The following is a 13,567-nucleotide window of genomic DNA, read 5'->3' on the forward strand; positions in this document are numbered from 1 at the left end:
TTCTGCCTGTGGCCTTTCCTCCCTCTCCGCCCCCTGTTCCTGCCAGCTCTTGGTTGTTTGGCTGGGTCGGTCCTGGTTGTTGGCTGGCTGTGTGGCCGCCTGGGTGCTCGCTTTCGCGGTTCGCTTCCTTCTTGTGGATCGTTCCTGGGTCGGTTTGCTTGGCCCCTGAGCGGGGCGGTCGCGCTCTTCGATGGGTGGCTATGGCGTAGTGGTTTAGATGTTTGGCTCACACTAAGGGGTCTGTGTTCGGTTCCGTTGATCCCGTGGTTACAGCATTCCCCTCCCTGCCGGGCTCTATGTGTCTTCTTCCGCTCTGGGGGCTTGGCCTTGGGCCTGGTCCCTACCGCTCTTTGGGCTCCGTGGGCGGCCTGGTGGGTTTTCCGATTTTTGCTGTTGGCTGGTTGGGTTCCCTTGGTGGCTGGGTTTCTTAGGTGTCATTTGCGGCGCCTTCCTGGGACTGTTTTGCCTTGTGCCTGACTGGGTTCTCTCCTTGGTGTTGCGCTCCCTTCCGGGGGGGTCTCTTGTGCGCCTGGAGTCCGTGTCCCACCTGTTTCTTTCCTTGCGGATGGAGACCTTCGTGGTTTTGGTTGTTCGGTTGGCGTGCTGGGTTCCTTTTGTTCCCCTCTCCATTCTTGCGGCTCCTTCCAGTCTGTTTGATTGAGTCTGGTTCCGCTGACCCGTTCCCCTGGGGTTTTCGGCTCTCTCGCGGTTGGTGGTCCACCGTGCACTGTTGCTCTGTCGGACTTCATCTCCTTCCTGCTGTGTCTTTTTTGTTGGGTCGCTGTGGTGGGGATGCCCTCTGTTTCTTCGGTTCTTCCGTTTGGGCTTTTGCTCCCCTCTCACTTTTGGCTGTCCATTGGACGGTCTTGGTGTGTTTTGTCTGGCTTGCTGCTTTCTGTTCTGGGGCCTGTTTGCTGTTGCTTATGGCTCCGTGCGGTCTGGTTCTGTGCTTTCTCGGTCCTCCTTCGTCCTTTGGTTGGGCATATTTTCTGGCGGCACTTCATGTCTCGGGTTCTGGGTTTTTGACCCTCCCAGTGTCTTTCTGTCCCGGGCTGGTTCATCCTGCTTGTGGTTGCCTCTCTCTTGGGTGGTTGTTCCACTCGTCTGGTCTGTTGGGTTTGGCCTTTTTGGTGGGCATCCCATTCTTGGCCGTTGGTTTCTTGTGAGTTTTCATGAAGCCGCTTGGCTTTGGCATGTGCTCACTTTGTTAGTCATATGGCGAGGAAGACTAACGAGGAGGTAATGCCCCGGTTACTTACTGGTAATCTTCATTACTCTGAGTATAGTCTTCCTCGCCACATGAGTTCCCATCCCTCCCTCCCTACCTGTCTGGCTATCGGCTACATGTTTGTGCTTGGTAGAGTCAGGCTGATGGGTTGGGCCGGCCCGCCTCTTATAGAGGTCAGGGTGTAATAGGTCGGCCATATTGGGAAGGCATGGGAGGCTGACTTTTTTGCTTTGGAGGGTTCTGGTGTGGAGCTAAAGCTCACTTTTTTAGTCATGTGGCGAGGAGGACTATACTCGGAGTAATGAAGATTACCGGTAAGTAACCGGGGCATATCTGTGTCATGACCTCGCTCAATGCCATCATCCTCTTTAAGCATTACAGTTGTGAAGCAGTGGGCAGTCCAGTATCCTATCTTCGGTATCCTCTTGACACCAAGACACATGCCTTAGTCAATGTCACACACTCTAAATTAAATGTTAGGCTTTATCAACATTAAGGTGAATGACCATTTGCTTCTTCAAGCACTGATGGCCTCTATGTGAATGTTATCGGGTCCCTGCGTTGTTTCTGACCTCTCTACCTTAAAGTTTTACTTCAAGGATCTTCGATGTTGAGGGCATCTGTAGACAGCAAGAATGTAGCACTTTTGAGGACTGAGGGAAAAGGGAAAATGGTGGGCAATCACAGGGGGAAACTTGAAATATCAGGTACAGTGGAAATTGTGGTGTGGTCAGGCATTGCTAGGAATTAAATCCTTCAACAGTTCTGTTACTGAGCAGATCTTCAAAGATGAACAGCATGGAGACAAGCCTTACAAGGTCATTAATAGGTCGTCAAATTGTTTTGTCAACAGCCGAGGGCCCTCTGTGAAACAAGCACTGGCGTTGTCAATATTGGTATTGTAAATGACAATTTTTTTTTTTGTGTTGGTTTTGAAAATAGCGAAATTAATAGCTTTGTCATTTACACTGCCAATAGTTATAACTTTTGCAAATTTGATACCTATAGCATTTGTAATGCAATATGTGTTGTATGTACGTGACTTACATGTATTGATATTACAAATAACAATGTTTTTTAATTTTTTTAAATAAAAGTTATTGTAATTTATAATGGCAATAGCTTAAATTTTGTAAATAACTTTTGTGAAGATTATGTTTAGGGTATTTTATTGTGACAAAAATCCAAGAACAGAAGTGAAATATTAACATCTTTTTGTGACATTTGTAATAAAGCTTGAAAAATTGAGAGAACATATTTGAACCAGTTGTTGTTGTTGATTGGTTGCACAGATTGATGCTGTGGTGGCGCCGAGTGATGTTGTGGTGGCGCCGAGTGATGTTGTGGTTGTGCCGAGTGATGTTGTGGTGGCGAACGAGTGATGCTGTGGCGTTCAGTGATGCTGTGGTAGCCCATAGTGATGTTGTGGTGCCCCTGAGTGATGCTGTGGTGGTGCTGAGTGATGCTGTGGTGGTGCGGAGTGATGCTGTATGCTATGCTATGTTTTGTTTTGCTATCCTATGTTTTGTTTTGTTATGCTATGCTATGTTTTATTATGCTATATGTTTTGTTTAGTTTTACTATGCTATGTTTTGTTGTGTTTTGTTAAGCTATGCTATGTTTTGTAGTGTTTTGCTATGTTTTGTTATGCTATGTGTTGTGTTTTGTTATGCTATATTTTGTTATGCTATGCTGTTTTGTTTTGCTATCCTATGCTTTGTTTTGTTTTGCTATCCTATGCTTCGTTTGGTTATGCTATGCTATGTTTAGTTTTGCTATCCTATGCTTTGTTTTGTTATGCTATGCTATGTTTTGTTGTGTTTTGTTATGCTATGCTTTGTATGCTATGCTATGCTTTGTTGTGTTTTGCTGTGCTATTCTTTGTTATGCTAGGCTATGTTTTGTTATGCTATGCTATGTTTTGTTGTGCTATGTTTTGTTATGCTATGCTATGCTTGGTTATGCTATGTTTTGTTATGCTATGTTTTGTTATGCTAAACTTTGTTTTGTTATGCTAGGTTTTGTTGTGTTTTGTTATGCTATGCTATGTTTTGTTATGCTATGCTATGTTGTGTGATGCTATGATGTTTTTTGTTATGCTATGCTTTGTTATGCTATGTTTTGTTGTGCTATGCTATGTTTTGTTATGCTATGCTATGTTGTGTGATGCTATGATGTTTTTTGTTATGCTATGCTTTGTTATGCTATGTTTTGTTGTGCTATGCTATGTTTTGTTGTGTTGTGTTTTGTTATGCTGTGTTTGAGTTTTGTTATGCTATGTTGTTTGTGTTTTGTTATGCTATACTATGTTTTGTTATGCTATGCTATGTTTTGTTATGCTATGCTATGTTTTGCTATTGGTTGTGTGGTTGTGTGTGGTTGTGTGTGGTTGTGTGTGTGGGTGTGTGTGTGGGTGTGTGTGTGGGGTTGTGTGTGGGGTTGTGTGTGGGGTTGTGTGTGGGGTTGTGTGTGGGGTTGTGTGTGTGTGGGGGGTTGTGTGTGTGTGGGGGGTTGTGTGTGTGTGGGGGGGGTTGGGTGTGTGTGTGTGTGTGTGTGTGGTTGTGTGTGTGGGTTTGTGTGCCTGTACCAAGTGCCTTATGGCATGGTGCAGCACCATGCAAGAACAAACGGAAATTCAGTCTGCTAATTATATAAATCCTTTTTTGTGAAGCTGATTTTCTTTGATTTCTAACCAAACGTGCAAGAGAAACGAAGACATTAGGAATGAAAGAATTGGCAAGGACTTAAAAATCTTGAAATCGCTGGTTTGAAGCGCCTGCCGTACCTCAGCGGTGATCAGGGACGTACAGAAAAATAATCGTGCACTGAGTGTGCTGTGTAGCTCACAGCATTGCGGCTGTGAGTCCTTACGGAGTCAGATAACAAACAGTAAATTGAGGAGGGGGCGCTGTGCGCCCTGATGGCAGATAAGTGTGAAGGGTAGAAAGAAACGCACGAGCAGGCTTCTGCTGCAAACACGCTGAATTGTTTGGGTCTGGTGTATATAAGGGGCTGCGTACCCAGATTGGTGGGGGGCGATAACCCCGCAGAACGCTCGGCCTGTTTGTTGGGGGTCTCTCTCTGTGTTATGAGCCCAATGGAGGAGGGAAGCAGATACAGAGAGAGAGAGTGAGAAAGTCAGACAGGAAAGAAGGAGTCAGACAAAGAAACACACCAGAGCGCGGAGAGTCAGAGAAAGAGAGAGGAAGGCAGGAAAGAGAGCGAGATAGTCGGAAGGCAGGAAAGAGAGTGAGATAGTCGGTGACGGGCAGAGGTGGGGGGGAGCAAGCGAGGTGGTGGCGATCAGGGAGTGAGACAGTGCAAACACCTGGGTGTTTTGGTGAGCAATAGAGACGCCCGAGAAGGGAATAGAAAAAGATGCGTGGAGGGAAGCCGATTGGGGGCGGGAGAGCCTGGTGGGGGGGCGGGAATGCGAGCGAGGGGAGGAGAAGTGTGGCAGGACTTCTCTTCTCATTAAGTGTTTTCAGTTAAGGTCATCCAGCTGGGCTGCAAGCAGACACTTACCCATAGATAGTGGAAAAGATGGTGAGAAGATGTAACAAACCTTTCAATGTACGGTTGTGGTATGGTAAGACAAAGCTTGGAACGGTCGGTAAAAGGAGTTTGGCAAGGATGTCTTCTTGGGTTATAAACAGAGAAATAAATAAAGCAGGCAAGAATAACAAGAATAACAAGAGCGTAAAGGGAAACTGAAAGTACGGCCGGCCACCGGCCAGCCATGAATAATTGCTCACTGCTCCATCAGGATTCAAGCAAGCCGGGCCGACGACGGCTGTAATGCCAGAAACCGGTCCCCGGAAGCTTGTCTCCTTTCTGGTGAAGAATTGGCTTGGTAGTTTGGTCTGCCCTGTTCCCATGATGCATATAGTCAGGTTCTGAGCTGGGATGGGGCAGTGAGCTAAATAACGGTGATGGATCAAGCCCTGATCTTTGGACTGGGTAAGAGTGGTCTGCTTAATTCAGACACTCTGTTCATCACCACCCCTTTTTCTGAATCGTTTTTGGCCACTATAGGTGTGGCAGGGTATACTCAGACATGAGTCCCTTGCTCACTGCTCCATCAGGATTCAAGCAAGCTGGGCCGACGACGGCTGTAATGCCAGAAACCGGTCCCCGGAAGCTTGTCTCCTTTCTGGTGAAGAATTGGCTTGGTAGTTTGGTCTGCCCTGTTCCCATGATGCACTGGGCCAGGGATAGACTAATTTGCATATAGCCAGGTTCTGAGCTGGGATGGGGCAGTGAGCTAAATAACGGTGATGGATCAAGCCCTGATCTTTGGACTGGGTAAGAGTGGTCTGCTTAATTCAGACACTCTGTTCATCACCACCCCTTTTTCTGAATCATGAATAATTGCACAGCACACGCTGGGAGAAGCCCTTTGATGTGCTGTGCAGCCGTGAAAAAATGCAATTAGGAGGGAGGGATGAAGGCTGATGCGCGTGCTTGTTTGGTCACGTGATTCACGTGAACTCAAAGAAAACCGCACCAAAAAGCCCTTGGTTTCACGAGGATTTTGAGCACTTGAATTCTCTCCATTTCCCATTCGTTCGGAATGGAAAAGGCGAGACCAAAAAAAAAAATCAGACTTTATACCGAGAAAATACCCCTAATAATCCCTAGTCTCTATTGCAGGGACTAGTTTTCAGTGACCCTACACAGTCATGCATTTTGGACCTGGGAGTTCCTTAGCTCTCAAAGCAATAGTGTAATGGTGCCTCTTTCAGGGTCTCTATGTCTAAAAAACACCTTTCCCTTCATTAAAAGAGTCGTAGTTGATATGCTCCTTTGTGCAGGCACGTATGACTCCTACAGACAGCTCGCTCTTTGAAAAGTGCCCCGCACTGTGGGAGATGCAGTTTCCTCTATTTGTTACAAACCAAAAAATAGCCAACAGAAGAAAGAAAAGAACATTCTGTTTACAGCAGATACTGAAAACGCTAGATTGTTTCGTATTTGTTCACTGTAAATCTTTACACAATTTTTACAGGCATGGAATCTAGCCTTTTCCTAGAGTGCATAAAAATGCACATCAAATGTCTAATGCCTAATAAAAGAATTTTCAAAACCTAAATTAAAGAAACATAGATTAACAGGTGTGACCCAAAGCAGGTTAAGGAAAGGAAGAAAGAAAGTACAAAGATTATTTATGGAAATTACATTATTACACATTTGTTAAGCCTTTTCACAACTGTTACCAATTATTCCCGGTAAAAAATAAGAATCACAGGAAGATAAAGTAGCTACCCAGATAACACTTGGTGGTCACTATGGAAGCCAAATCTGGAAAACAGTTCTTCTGGTTCAAGTAGACAACTAAACCTGCTATTTGTGTAAAGGAATTTCCCACGTGTTTAACATTATCATGTCTTGAAATTGTTTCAATTCCTGCCATGTGTTGAAGGGAGAGCAAGCTATTGCGATCCATTTATGGCAGCCGACACAAAAAGTCTTACCTGTGAAGAGCTCAGTGTATAGCATATAGACTGCCTTGTTGTCCCACGGGTTCTCAAAAAGCAGGTCCACAGAGTGCAGCATGTACTTTATAAATACGGTGAGGATCATGGTCATCAGGATAGCATACTGTCAAGAGCAAATAAGAGGAGAAAAACGGTTAACTACCAGCATTCTGAAGAGGAAAACGCATAAAACTAATACTAAACCAGCAGCTCAGAAAGACTGACGTGCACTAGTTACAAATTCCTGTTGATCACTGATACCAAGCAGCTAGGGCAAATAAAATGTGACACACTTGTTCATTGTTATACGCAGTCAAGATGTTCTATTGAGAGGTTGTGTGTGTGCACAAATGTGCGCATAAATATGTGCATCTGTCGAATTACAGCAACAGAAGTAGCTGCTATAGTATAAAGAAGGTGGACAAAGACACATGGAATCTAGTAGTGGAAGAGTAGGATTGCGTTGAAGGTTAGGAGTGAGGAGGAGTAAAAGTTATGGGTAGGTCCCAAAACTAGAATAAAGAAATCGCTGCAGCGCACGATCAAGCTGTCATAATTGAGCTATGGGCACATTAAGTGCTCCTGTAGGAGAGGAATAATGTGCATTCTCAGACCTGTGCGAGGGTCTCCATACAAAAAGAGGTACTTTTAGTAAGGATACGGATTTATTGGCATTACTGGTGAAAAAACTCACTGCTTAGGGGGAAACATTGCAGGATAATATGATATTGAAGAAGTATTTGCATTTGTGGGTCGACGTTTAGGAACAGCAGTACTAGAGATAAGGAGTGCAAGTCTAGGTACTGGAAAAAAGATGGGCAAGGTTGAAGTGTGGCAAGTGGGTGGCGTGTGACCCCCCAAACCGAGTAGAGAACTAAGAAGTGTGATAGAGCATTGCACAAAGTGCTGCTTTGAGGATTGAAGTGCACCACCAGGTCTACCTACTTCAAAGAACTAAAATAACAGAAGTGCGGAATATCAGGTGTCAAGTCCACTGTAACAGGTGTGTGGTGATCACTCTAGTGAAATAGCACAGCATGATGTAAGGTAGAACTGAAAGGCTTTGTTTGGGGGTGGTCCAAACTAAAACAAATGGAGGGACTTTCAAGTTATTTTAGGGGACCAAGTTGGAGGGCAAACCTATTTGTTCGGATACACTACCAACTTTTGGAGTGAAAACAAATCTGATACCATAAAACTGGGCTCACAATTGCAGAGTTTCTTACAAGGGCGTGGTGCAAAACCTGGACTTCAGATTACAGAAAAGGTGCGTGTGCCAGCATTCAAGTGACTGATATATATGCATTGGGCTGCACAGTATATCAATGTGCAGGGTTAAGTATGACTATTAATGCAAGGCAATTTTCTCACCTCAAAGCCAAAGACCAGCTGGACAGAGGCGCCTCGGGCGAGGATGCTGTAATAGGCATGTCTGACAAAAAGAAAGTCCAGCACCTCCAGAAGGAGCACAAGAGCTGAAACAAGAAAGAGTAAGCAAATCAGAGAAATATGACAGGCACCATGTAAAGGACACTGAAATATTATACATCAAACTCGCTAGGGCTGCATGCTTAACACATTATGTGTACCTGTGAAATCAATCAATCAATCAGCGTACTTGTGAAGCGCTCTACTTACCCGTAAGGGTCCCAAGGCGCTGAGGGGAGGGACAGGGGATGCTGCTACTGCTCGAAGAGCCAGGTCTTGAGGAGCCTTCTGAAGGCGAGAAGGTCTTGGGTCTGCCGTATGTGGGTAGGGAGGGTGTTCCAGGTCTTGGCGGAGAGGTAGGAGAAGGATCTGCCGCCGGAGGTCGTTCACTGGATGTGGGGGACAGCTGTGAGGGTGAGGCTGGTGGAGCGGAGCTGGCGGGTGGGTGGGTGGGGGTGTGAAAGCCGAGTCTGCTGTTCAGGTAGGCTGGTCCGGCGTTGTGGAGTGCTTTGTGTGCGTGGGTGAGGAGCTTGAAGGTCAATCAATCAATCAGTCACTTGTAAAGCGCACTACCTACCCGTGAGGGTCTCAAGGCGCTGAGGGGATGGGGGTGCTGCTACTGCTCAAAGAGCCAGGCGATCCTCTTGTCGACGGGGAGCCAGTGTAGGTCTCTCAGGTGGGGGGTGATGTGGCTGCGGCGGGGGACGTTGACGATCAGTCGGGCGGAGGCGTTTAGGATGCGTTGTAGTCGTCGTAGGTGTTTGGCTGGTATTCCTGCATAGAGTGCGTTGCCTTAGTCCAGTCTGCAGCTGACGAGGGCCTGAGTCACAGTTCCTGTTGTTTCGGTGGGGATCCACTTGTAGATCCTGCGGAGCATGCGGAGGGTGTTGTAGCAGGAGGAGGAGACGGCGTTGACTTGCTTCGACATGGAGAGGGAGGAGTCGAGGATGAATCCTTGGTTGCGTTCATGGTCGGTGGGTGTTGGTGCTGTTCCCAGTGTGGTCGGCCACCAGGAGTTGTCCCAGGCTGAGGGGGTGGGTCCGAGGATGAGGACCGCCGTCTTGTCCGAGTTCAGCTTCAGACGGCTGCTCCTCATCCAGTCGACAATTGCCTTCATTCCCTCGTGGAGGTTGGTTTTGGCTGTGTGTGGGTCCTTGGTGAGGGATAGGATAAGCTGGATGTCGTTGGCGTAGGAGATTATGTGGAGGTCGTGATGGCGGACCACTTGTGCGAGGGGGGCCATGTAGACATTGAACAGCGTCGGGTTGAGCCCTGGGGGACGCCGCAGATGATGTCGGTGGCTTCGGATCGAAAGGGTGGGAGGTGGACGCTCTGGGTTCTTCCGGAGAGGAAGGACGTGGTCCAGTCAAGAGCCTTCTCTTGGATTCCGGCTTCTAGGAGGCGTGTCTTTAGAGTGCGATGGCAGACCGTGTCGAAGGTGGCTGACAGGTCCAGGAGAATGAGGGCTAATGTTTCGCTGTTGTCTAGTTGGCGCCTGATGTGTTCTGTGGCGGCGATGAGGGCAGTCTCGGTGCTGTGGTTTCGTCTGAATCCGGACTGGGATGGGTCCAGGATGTTGTTGTCTTCCAGGTTGCCAGTTGCATGTTGACGGTTTTTTCGATGACCTTTGCCGGGAACGGGAGGAGGGAGATGGGGCGGAAGTTCTTGAGGTCCGCTTTGGGCTTCTTGAGGAGGGCATTGATTTTGGCATGCTTCCAGCTTTCCGGGAATGTCGCTGTTTCGAAGGAAATGTTGATGACCTTCCGTAGTTGGGGTGCGATGGCAGCGTCTGCTTTGTTGAATACGTGGTGTGGGCATGGGTCAGAAGGAGATCCTGAGTGGATGGAGTTCATGACCTTGCGTGTCTCATCATCATTGGACCAGGAGGTCAGGTGGTTGGTGCTGGTAGTGTTTACAGGGGGGGTGGTGTCTGGCGCAGTCGGGGTGGTCGTGGTGTTGAAGATGTCGTGGATGTCAGCGATCTTGCGGTGGAAGAAGATGGCTAGTGATTCGCACAGTTCTTGTGAGGGCGGGATGTAGTTGGCGTTGGGTTGGAGAGTTCCTTTACGATGCTGAAGAGCTCTTTGCTGTCGTGTGCGTTGTTATCCAAGCGGGGGTCTTTTGGCTAATCCGATGAGGTGGTGGTGTCATGCGGGTGACGTCCTTGTGGGCTGCGTGGTTGTCGGTGAAATGCACATTCACATCTGGTTTTCTTGAAGCTGATTAAGAGAGTTTTTCTCCGGTTACACTCATTTTATGAGGCGGAGTTGAATTCCTGGCATTCAAGCCTGTAACAGGGTGTTAAACAGAGATCCCTGCAGTCAATGGATTAATTAATCCACTTTCAAATCCATAGCCTCTAACAGGATAACATTGTTTTTATTGTGACTATTACTTCTGATGACCATGCACTTCAGTGACTGGATTGGATATACTTCTATAGATGTTAATTACAAAGCTTTGCGTGCTGATGCAGCACATACACTTGTGCATCTCTGACAACAGGAACTGTGTGTGTGCATGTGAGTATCTATGCCAGTTTTACAAATCAAATTAGGTTATATACCAATGGCAAACGTGTAAGTGAGAGGACCTTGATGGGGAAACCCATAGAATAATGGGGACCCCATAAAGTTAACTTTATCCTGCTCTTAAGTACTGGCTCTTTTCTATTTGGTAGATTCGACAGACATGGAAAATAAAAAAGGGTTGCTTAGGTCAAGGCAAACAGGCTAATGACCACTTTCTTGCCAAATCTTGCATCACCACTGAAAGAAAACTAGCGTGTTTAACGTCTGCAGAATGGTTGTTCACGCAGTTTGCAAACACATGTCCCTCAGAGATACACGCCTGGAGAATGCCATTAATGCTGCATGAACCCTAACGTAATGTACTTGAACAACAGAAGGAGGTTAGGCTCCATGTAGAGTGAGGCCTATTGATTGTGTCTTGGCGCATTTAGAGGTGGCTAGGCATTATGTGTTAGGGACAATATTGGTTGCCAATGGTGTCCCCCACCCTACAAGATGTGTGCACTCCAAGAAACAAGTGACTGTTTCAGGTGCTCAAAAGTCTACGGGTAGCTGGAGTAAGCAGTCAAAGCGGACTCCTGCAGATGGAGTGAATTAGAATACAGAATAACCCAATAGATTAAACTTTATAACTTTGATGGCCATTCAGTACTTTACTTTAAAAACAGAAAAGGACCTAAATTGTAAGAAAAGTGGAAGAATTAATAAGAAACAAATAAGTTCCTTCCCCTTCCAGAACCAAAGATCACACACCAAGCTCTAGAATTTAGAATATGGTCATTTTATTGCATGAGGATGCTTCAGCGTGACCAGCCTGAAATAACACTACTCTCTGGTCACATGCTAACAGTACTTTCTATTGGTGCTTGCATATTTCATAGAGGTTTTGTGCTGAAAGCTTTAAAAAGTAATATCTCTGGTTCCACTTACTGGACATCCGTCGTTTTGCTGACACTTTGTCTGTTAAAAGTTACTATATATTAATACACTTGAGTAAGACTTTTATTGTGTTGTGTTTTTAACTTTTTGATGTATTTGTTATTTCTAGATGTGTTCTATATTTTGTCTAAGTTAAATCTGTCTGCTCTGTGTCATAACTACCATGGGTTGATCTCCGGTTTATATTACGGACTCAGAAAACTGTTTTGAAATATATATGCATAGCGTAATTTACCAAAATGTCTTCAGCATGCTGCCGTACCAGAATATTAATGGAAAAATCTAAAATGTTCAAACTCTCGGGAACTAAAAACGTTGCTAAAATCTGAGAAGTAATCACACAGATATTGCTTAACCACCATATTACTGTGTTTGTTTTTCCAGAAGGAATATAAAAACGTAAACGGAGCACAAACTGGAGTGAGGGAAGCCGACGGTGGTAGAAGTATCTCTTTTTAGTGTTTAATTAACAGAGCATAAAACAAAGGAACTAACCCTCAAGTGATGCAAAGTCTATGGGAATTAAAGTGTGGGAACCTTCCTTGCATTGTGGCTATTCTAAGCATGCAAATTTAGAGAACACAGTCACTGTGGCATGCTCATTTTAAAGACAAGGAAATATTGTTTTATTTTAGAATGGATCAATGGTTTTCTACCAAAATATTAAGTGTTAAATAGCACTGGACTAAAATATTGTGAACACAACAGAAAGAACCACAATATTGTTGAATTAGGTTTAAGTAGGTAATTCCAGATATATATTACTTCGAATATATGTACTTTCAAGATACTGTTTTACAACATCTATATTCCAATGTAAATATTTTTATGTGTTTCCACTTCATTCCAAAGTCTGTTGGACAATGCAACTTGATGGACCCGACTAAGAATTATAAAAAATTATAGACGTGAATGGTTGCACGAGATACAGTTATTAACACAAATATGTGAACGAGTTTGCAGTGCAGTGTTCAGTCACGCGTTCAATAAGGAGCTGATGAAATCTTGTTTCCTGTGCAGCTGCTGCAGCAACACTCACAAAATGTTAAGATAAAGGAAACTTATCAGCGTCACGCAGGAAGAAACACGTGGCCCAATGAAAGCACTTGTTGGCAGCTACCACATGCAAAGTGTTCTAAAAACAGTGCTGCTGTCTAACTGCTTACAATAATGATGTGGACCAATGAAAGAATAGCACGGTGAATTTCAAGTTCAAGATGAACCTATGACTGTGCTGTCTAACAAAACAGCTTCAAAATGCAAAAGGTAAAACAAGTGTGCTACTAATCGACATTCAAGTGCATGTGTTGAATTAGTACAGCAGCAATCACACAGTTCAAGTTTGAGGACAAATAATGGTAATGGCAGCTCTCCAAGTTCTTGCCAATCTGACAGACAAAATAAATACTGAATAATATTACTAAGGGAGGAAAACAACTGTTTCTGTCTGCGAAGGAAACCTTGGAACGGCTTGGATGGTGACCCATGCAATGCTGAATGTGCTATGATGCTATAATAGAAGCTGATTGCGCACTATATGAGTGACAAATAACAATTGAGGTCCCCTCATTTGATGATGCATCTTTATATCAAAGGAGAATTTCATTTAGAACAATCATACCAACATTTACTTTCCAATGTGGAGATCAAAATGAGATACTTACAGATAATTCGTATGTGAAACAGCCAAGAGATGTTGGGACTTCTCTCCATCTGAATGGTGGGCAAAAGAAAATGTTTGCTACATAAACCAAACTCGGGGGTAAAGGATTCTAAATGGACTAAAGATCAATCAAGGTTAGCATCTGCCAGCGCGGACATAAATTAAAGTCATCCACTTGTGCACTCACACCCTTCCCTTTGAGGCAAGCACTCCTGTGTCAGGACATTCAGAATAACCAAGCGACAGAACGTAATGTTCCCCGGGTGTTTAATTAGAAAGGCAATTAGAAGGCTTGCCAACT

The 13,567-nt window shown here is 45.1% G+C and overlaps 1 protein-coding gene across 1 annotated transcript in view; it reads right to left on the bottom strand.

Moving 5' to 3' along the window:
* SYVN1 (synoviolin 1) overlaps positions 1 to 13,567 on the bottom strand; it is a 252,716-nt gene that overhangs the window by 178,096 nt on the left and 61,053 nt on the right. The window contains exons 5-7 of the mRNA XM_078660424.1: positions 13,268 to 13,316; positions 8,077 to 8,180; positions 6,703 to 6,829 (exon numbers count right to left, since the gene is read on the bottom strand). Of these exons, the coding sequence (XP_078516550.1) occupies positions 6,703 to 6,829; positions 8,077 to 8,180; positions 13,268 to 13,316 (280 nt within the window). The remainder of the gene's footprint in view (positions 1 to 6,702; positions 6,830 to 8,076; positions 8,181 to 13,267; positions 13,317 to 13,567) is intronic.

This window comes from Lissotriton helveticus, chromosome 9, assembly GCF_964261635.1.
Source record: "Lissotriton helveticus chromosome 9, aLisHel1.1, whole genome shotgun sequence".
Taxonomy (NCBI): domain Eukaryota; kingdom Metazoa; phylum Chordata; class Amphibia; order Caudata; family Salamandridae; genus Lissotriton; species Lissotriton helveticus.